Source organism: Megalobrama amblycephala, linkage group LG9 (genome assembly GCF_018812025.1).
Source record: "Megalobrama amblycephala isolate DHTTF-2021 linkage group LG9, ASM1881202v1, whole genome shotgun sequence".
In the NCBI taxonomy this organism is placed as follows: Eukaryota; Metazoa; Chordata; class Actinopteri; order Cypriniformes; family Xenocyprididae; genus Megalobrama; species Megalobrama amblycephala.
The window spans coordinates 32,702,283-32,710,909 of NC_063052.1; the positions used below are offsets into that span (position 1 = coordinate 32,702,283).

At 36.0% G+C, this 8,627-nt stretch overlaps 1 protein-coding gene across 1 annotated transcript; it reads left to right on the forward strand.

Annotated features, from left to right (window-relative positions):
• Positions 1 to 6,220: 6,220 nt before the first annotated feature.
• Positions 6,221 to 8,214, forward strand: LOC125276252 (cingulin-like). Its single transcript, XM_048203757.1, has 3 exons — positions 6,221 to 6,238; positions 6,309 to 6,472; positions 7,114 to 8,214. Exons 1-3 carry the CDS (start codon positions 6,221 to 6,223, stop codon positions 7,244 to 7,246), a joined length of 315 nt encoding a protein of 104 aa, XP_048059714.1. The 3' UTR covers positions 7,247 to 8,214.
• The last annotated feature ends 413 nt before the right edge of the window (positions 8,215 to 8,627 follow it).

Genomic DNA, 8,627 nt, shown 5'->3' on the forward strand with positions numbered 1-8,627 from the left:
ACCTTCTCCCTTTAAATACTTTGGAATAATTTATGCAACTTCATATTATTTCTTTGAAATAATAATAACTGACCAAAGTATTTAAATGAAAGTATTTAAAAGGAGGTGGTTACATTACACAAACACACATGCACACAATCATGTAAGAAATAACATCTTCCAAAAAAGCAGGAAAATGGCTCCCTTCCTCAGCTGAAAAAACTCATATTTACAGGTTTTATGGCTGTTGCAAATTTTACTAGCCAGCAGATGGCGTTGTTGTCAATACTCTGAGAATCTTTTCTCAGTACAATAAGGTGGAATTCTCAGGGCCCAGTTGTTCAAAAAGTTTAATCGGGATCAGAATGATCTGGATTTGGAAACCCCATGTTTGGCCTTGTACCTGATATAGAATTTCACATTTCAAAGATGGCAAAGAAACACTTCTGAAAGTGTTTTACACACAGTTTAATGCTGTTCAGAGCTGCATAAATGCATTTAGGCCAATTACAAAAGCATACTTAGATTCTGAGATGGAATCTTGAATCATGCCTTTACAACGTGTTTATGTCTAGCCCTGCAAAAATAGATGTATCTCAATTTGCATGTGATATATCTAGTTTCCATGACAATGTCGAGTACACATAGTGAATTTGTACATGTACTATAGAAAATCTAAAATGTATTTAAAAGTGTGGCTAACCATTGATTTGCTTGGTTTGCCCCAACCCACATGCTCAAATGTCAAGCTATATGCCTATGATTTAAGGTAATGTAATATGACTACTTTTTGATTACTTTTAGATTACTTTTGACCAAACTCATTTATCACATTTATTTGAATAGGATAATTGTGTACCATATTGATATAAAAATATATTACATTCTTTATCAACAACATAAACTGCATTAAATATTACATTAAGTCAGGGTTTCCCAGACTGGGAATGATGAAAAGCTATTACTGTCATGATCCCAGCCTGTGTTTCCCTGTGTTGTGTAAGGTCTTATGTGTTATTTCCTATTTTGGATCATGTTTTGTAGTCCTTTGTAGTTCTTGTTGATTACTTCCTGATTGTTCCCAGGTGTGTCTTGTTTGCCAGTCCCACCTTGTGTATAAATACACCAGTGTTTCTCATGTCCTTTGTCTAGCGTTGCCAATATATGGTTGTATGATGTGCGTTTGTCGCAGCTTCACGTGCCTGGGTTTATCTTGTTCCTTGTCTAAAGTTATTTCAGTTGTCCTGTTTCAATAAATTTCTACTGCATTTGGATCCAACGCCTATTGTCTGCAGCATCCGTGTTACAAATACGTATTTAATCATAAAAATGTAACATTTGAAATAAAATAAAAAGCAAATCAAAATAAAACACTTACTAAATATAAAAAATATATTTTATTTGTTTACCTGCATGTCATGTGATCATTAACCAACATCAGGGAACTGTGAACTTTATTATTATTAATGTTATTATTGTTTTAGTTTTATTATTAGCCTAACTTATTAACTTAAAATCTCTGTTGTGGTTGTAAGCGCACAAAGATGAAGGAGATCAGAAAAAAAGGTCTTTAATCCAATAAATCCAACAGGCAAGGAAAACTCAGGAAACAGAATAATACAACCATGTAAAACACTGACAAGACAAGACAAAGAACTGAACATAACCGGGAGAATATACCAGACAAAATGAAGGAACTAATGAGCTAATTAACTGAATGACAGGTGAACTGAATGATTAATCATGGGAACAAACTGGAAACTAGGGCTGCATCCGAAAAATTAGGCCTAGTCCACATATACATGGGTATTTTTAATTTTTCCTCCTTCGTATATATGTATATAAAAAAAACCCGCATCCACACGAAAACGCAAAAAAACACTATGAAACGCTGACAAGAGCATGACAAATCAACAGGTGACGATATAACCCTAACCGTAAAGCCATGTTAGCCAATCAGAAGCCTAGAAAAAAGGATGTTTTCAAAAATGTTCGGTTTCAGTGACCAGATACTGCGTTTTCATGTGGACAAACTGCATAGAAAAAGCTGCTGTTTTAAAAATATCCATGTTCGTGTGGACAGGGCCTTAGGCCTTAGACTTGTTGCCTTGCTGTCCTATCAGGTAATGACTTTGCAGGCAGCGTTTGCGCACGAAAGCACCTCACGAACTTTTGGACAGACTTCTGAGGCAGCCAAACGATTTAATGATCTACAGAAAAATAGCGTGAGCTTTGTTGATAACTAAGCAAATATTTTATTACTTCAATATCTTGCTAGAAATGACCACCAACTGCAACTTTCAGATGCCATTTTTATTTTTTAGCTCCACTGTCACAGAATGGAAAGCACAGGATTGTGGGATATCAAAGTCAGCAAAGGATACATCCATGCTGCCTTCAAAAATCGATCAAATGAAGGCATCTCATGTGACAGGAAGTGATGCCTTCCTACTTTGGAATACGTCCTCTGAAAGCAGCATTTTTCAGTTTTCGGATGCAGCCTAGGTCATACAGGAAAACAGAACTAAAACACACTGAACACAACATAATCCTGACATTACGCCTAGATATCAATTTTTCTCGTATAGATTTTTTAAACAGAATTACATAAAGAGGGGCAAATATAGTAAGACCAAATCGGGTGTAAATACACATATTGTTCTTACATGTTAAATGTATTGCTTGTAATATGTTTTTTTTTTTTTTGGAATATTACTCTTCCAAAGCACGCAAACAAAATTCCTTGTCAGTGACCTACATTCCTTGCGAGTATTGGTAATGAATCATTAATTACTGTTAATACTAGATAAAATAAACCTGTGGAACCACAGTCCACATGAACTGCCAAAACTGAATTGAACTCTGTTCAATCAGAATCAGTTTTCATTCTTTTAAATTGAATTAGCTGAAAACTGTTTTAACTATTTACTACTTTAAGAACTTTACTGAAATGGTTAAGTTCACTCGCACATTGCTTGATTGCTCAGGTTTTACATGTGTGAACTGATTTTATTGAGCTTGTGGAGACAAGATGCATGTATTATGTAAATTATAAAGATTATGTAACTTTTGTTGCTAGGAGGACAAGTGAGGTCACTGGAAACGTCACTGATGTTCTACAATGTAAAAACGATTTTTCTAAGTTTTAAATAAAACAAAGGTTATTATAGGAGTATGTTTTACAAGAAAATGTTTTTGGCCCATACAGGCATAGACCAGCATTACTGTCTTTTATAAGTTGTTAACTGCCATTTAGTTGCTCATCTGAAGAATGTTGTAAACAACGACACTAAATTGTTTCCCGTTTTGTTATATTTTAAAATGTAATTTATTCCTGTGAGGGCAAAGCTGAACTTTTACTTTGGTCTTCAGTGTCACAAGATCCTTCAGAAATCATTTTAATATGCTGATTTGGTGGTCAATATGCTGTTTGGTGGTTTGCTGCTAAATTTGTTTTGTGGAAACTTTTCAGGATACTTTTACAAATAGAAAATTCAAAAAAATGATTTATCTGAAATAGATATGTTGTAACATTACAAATGCCTTTTGAAAAAAAAAAAAAAAAAAAAACTGAGTAGTGTACGGGGCCTTTTGAGTATATAGTGCATAGGGCCAAAGGCTTACAAAGAACATGTTATGTATTCAAAATTATTATTTTTTTAAAATCTGCCACTTCAGCAGAAATATGAATACCATACACAATGTAGACCACACAGTCTCTCTCTAACAGTAATAACTGTTTATTTTGCAGACATCTGGCTCTCTCAATGCACACTAGCTGTTTTATTAAAGCAAAGACTCGTAACTCAGCTCATCACTGTTATGTAACTGACACCGTTCTTTTAAAACCACTGTAGCATGCAAATGTTCTGCCATGAAACTGATCTTAGGATAAAGCAATCAAGTCATATTGTTGTGGGGCTGTGGCGGCAGTTTGCTCAAATGCCAAGAAAACATCAAGACACAATAATAAAACGTACATATATTGTATGTAAAGTATTGTTTCTGCTTCATTTGAACACAAACTTACAGCTTCTATACATTCTTTATAAATCTCTCCAACAGTGTGTAATGTTAGCTTTAGCCACAGAGCACCATCAAACTCATTCAGAATCAAATGTAAACGTCCAAATAAATACCATACTTACGCTATTAGACTGTCAGGGAATGAACACAGAGAGAGGATCCAAGTGCAAGTAAAACCGGATTTATTGACAGAATACGCTGTTCAATAACTTCACTCCAAAAAGGACAGTAGTTGCAGTCACAGAGCTGACGCCGTGATGTGTAGAAACAGAGGAATCGGGTGGCGCAGGGCTGCAATGGGTATCAGAAGCCAAAGGATAATCCAACCCAGACGCGGGCACAAGACGGAGATCCAGAACCTCAGGATAACAGGAGGTGAAACACAGAAACACGACAGCAGGACAGCCTGCAACGAACTGACAAAGACGCCATGTAGACACACACATTAAATAGCAAACACTGAACAAGACACGGCTGGCAGCACATCACAATCAGACAGGTGGGTGACGTCCACACAATCACTCACTCAGTGCAACACACACCACAACCACATGAGGGCGAGTAAGTGAACCCATGAACCGTGACATAGACATGTTGCATGATGAACACTTTGTAAAGATCCATTTTGAGGGTTATATTAGCTGTGTGAACTTTGTTTATGCTGTTTAAGGCAGTCACGAGCTTGGGGGCGGGGAGCGTGAGCATTTAAAGGGGCCGCAGCCTAAATCGGCTCATATTTAATGATGCCCCAAAATAGGCAGTTAAAAAAATTAATTAAAAAAATCTATGGGGTATTTTGAGCTGAAACTTCACAGACACATTCAGGGGACACCTTAGACTTATATTACATCTTTTAAAAAGACGTTCTACGGCACCTTTAATTTGGTGTTCCAGCACTGGCCGAAAGCCTCTCTCTGTGTGCGCGCGCTTCGGGTGTGTAAGGCACGAGTATCCCGATTTCCGACTGTTCTTCTGCCTTTAAAATCGTTTGAATGTGTAAATTGGCAAGACAAAACACGTCCAAATGCTAAACTTTCACATTATGATGGTTAAACTTAGCAGTTAATCCGCAAATCACATGCATGCCGAACCGTGGGGCCTAGTCATGGATCACGGATCAACTGCGATCCGTTGCACCCCTAATAGCCTAATTAATGAACACACTTATCATCATGATTGCTATCTTACCAGAGATGGAGAAAAATCCTACTCCTGTAAGTAAACGTGTCCCTGTCCCCAATGTTGGTACTCAAAAGCGCTTCCCTCCAAGTTTTCTGGTATGCATAATTTATTTTTACCACGCATGCGCACCTGTCCACTAGTTATGTGCACCCCTGGATATAATAATTGGATATAGTAATTGCTAGTTTTAAAGTTCAAATTATTTATTTGTTTCCTCTCTTTAGGTTTATTAGGTCAGCTAGATCAGAAACCATAAAAAGAAATATGTTAGTTTAAAAAACATATGAGTTTAATGCATGATTAACAATCTTTTGTCATCTTAATTGTTTTATTATGTGTTTAAAAACTTCTATTATTTGTCTGCCGTGTCTCTTGGTCTCTCAGATAAAGGAGTTAAAGTCTCGTATAGCTGATATGGGCACTCAGACGCGTCCCTCTGCTGGGGTCACGATGCTAGAACACAAGGTTCAGGAGCTGGAGGACCGTTTGCGCAGTGAAGAGAGGTATACACACAGTAGTGTTGTCAAAAAATGTAAAAATGTGATGATGCCAGCATTTCCCCCTAGCATTTTGAGCGCTGTCTATTTACACAGTTTTTGAAGTGTTGATCATTGTATTCAATTACAGACATATCTGTTGACCACATGAACACAATGGCCAATCAGAGGTGTTTAAGAATCCACTCAAGCGCTCAAAATGCTAGGGGGAAATGCTGGTATCGTCACATTTTTTAAATTTCAGTACCGAAGTTGGTACTTTTGACAACCCTAGTAGAAATACTCTACAAGCACAAACAAACACTCCTGTCATGAATCGGCATCAAACTGCGAATTAATAAATCCACTGTTTTTTGTGCATTTAGAGAGAAAAACACCATTCTAGCAGCTCAGAGGAGATTGGACAGGAAACTTAAGGACGTGACGGCGAAATCAGCATGCTGAACAGAGAGACCAGGCAAGCACACACACATGTGGTTTTCATGTACTTTAGAGTATGAATTGATGTTCTTCAAAATAAAAAGTTCTTTTTAATGATGTTAATTTTCATTTCGGTAAATGATGTGTAGATGTAGCTAGACTAGCAGAGGAGTGTGTGGACCTAAAGCTGCTGTGTCTCTCTAGCTGTCTCTGCGAGTAAAGGCTCTGAAGCGTCAGGTGGACGAGAGTGAGGAGGAGGTGGAGCGTCTGGAGGGCGTCAGACGGAAGGTTCTGCGGGATCTTGAGGAGCAGCGGGAGCTGCAGGAGGTGCTACTGGCCAAAGTCAACACACTGGAGAACGAGCTCAAGTGAGTGTTCGCCACACATCCATTTCAAATAATTAGGAATTAATGTATTAATGTGTGTGTCTATTGTATTAATAAGGATAACAGCATTAAGCTTGAACATATAAATATGCACTAAATATAACTAATAAAATATATTTTAACATTTTATTAAAAATATATATATTTTAATTTATAAAATGTTTATAAATTCCAATTCATATAATCGAGTTAAAACAAAGTGAACAGCATCATACCAATATTGTGTGTATATCTCAAATAAATCTGTTTTTTGAACTACTTCATAAAATCGGACCCTCCAGGTGAACCATTTCACTCAAATGAATCTTATTTCCCATCATTACATATAGAGAATATTATACCACCAATTTGCTGTTACTCATTGGAAAAAGTAGGTTGAGACAGGAAAAAGCTGCACTGTCTGAGATAATGCGACAATACTGAAAAACATAAAAGTCAGTAATGTCGCTATTTTAGGTAGTTACATCCCACCATTGATATCACATGTATTTAGGCCCCAATTGTGTTGAATGAACATGAACTTATTTATATTAACATTCTGGCCACTAGAGGGTACACTTACAATGCTGATCTACAGTAAATGTTTGTCTCTCTAGTCTAATGTCTGTGTGATTGTTTGTTAGGAGGAAGGTTCAGCAATCACGGTGTCCGACTCTTGGAAGTGCCTTAAGTTCTGAGGAAGAGGACAGCTACTCTGACTCAAAAAGCATCACATCTATTCTCACAGAAATGCCACTTCTGACCACCAACTGTTAAAGACTGAGCGATAGATGGAAATATCTTTTGCACACGTTTGATTTGTGTTTTCTTGTAAATGTACAAATAACAAGACATGATTTTGATCATATGTATTAGATTGATCATATGTATTAGACATGAAGGATAAAAATGACATGAATTCAACATTCTGAAAAAGGTGTTGCAGACTGCTAGCCTTTTCAACAGGAAGTGATGTCAGGTGTCTTTGACAGGGGTTGATGGATTAGACTGGTTTGAGGGCCTAATAAAGCAGTCAGTGTGAAGATTTGTCAACCAAAAGCTCCTTTAGTATTGCTTTTGCTGAAACTGGTTAATTGTGAAGGAAATTAGTTTTTTGTTCTTGCTTCTGTGTTTGAGTGTCATGTTCTTTGTTTGACTCACAGTACATTTTATTTCTATATTTCATATTTAAATGTGATTAGGATTAAGGATTTTAACATTCTTAATCGTATTATCAAAATTCCATGTGGTAATGGAAAAAATATCAATGAAGAATTTTATCTTTATACATGATGGTTACTTTAGCTCAAAATTATTTTGAATCCTCACAAAGAGAGGAAATTTCAAATGAAACACTGTCGTAAGTTTTTGCCCTATTATCTTTAATGTTATGCACTAGTATAAATAATAGTGAAGGACATTTACAAGGCTTCTTTTTATGTTGCTTTCAAGCAGGTTTTAATTTCAGAAGTAAGCTTGCAATGTGAATGACACCTTTTGTGCCAAGACCGAAAAAGGAAAAAATCTTGTGATGTAATGGCTTCAAAAAATATATATTTGCATTCAATTTTCATACATTTAGATGGCAAATAAAACTTTTTTTTTGTAATTTTTTCCAGAGAAATATATGTGCTGTACTGTATATTGAGATTTATCAAAATGTACACTGTCAGATAATTTGTAACTCTTAAAAAACTGATTTGGACAACAACTTCATATTACACTGTACAATATTAGATATGTATATACTGTCCTGCGTTTAAAGATTATTCTTCCACAGTAAACATTTTAAAGTACTTGAATGTTTGTCACATTACTCTGTGTTTGACATTTGTCTGACACATCTTTTTGTATAACTGAATGCTAAATTCTTCTGTAACCCTGTATCTTCCCTTCTGTAGACACCATTCTGCATTTTTGTTTTTACCATAAACAACAAACACTTTTATTTATCATTATTTAGGTTGAACTCAAAATACAGGTTTAGCCTTAAAGGGAACCATTTGAGTGCACTTCAATACCGCTCAATTGAAAACTATGTGTTCATGCATATGGGTATGTGCTTTATATGAGGAAGCATACTTAAGGCTAACTTTAAAAGGTCAGACTTCAGAGACCAAATAATGACAATCAAGAATAAATTCTACAATTTTATTCA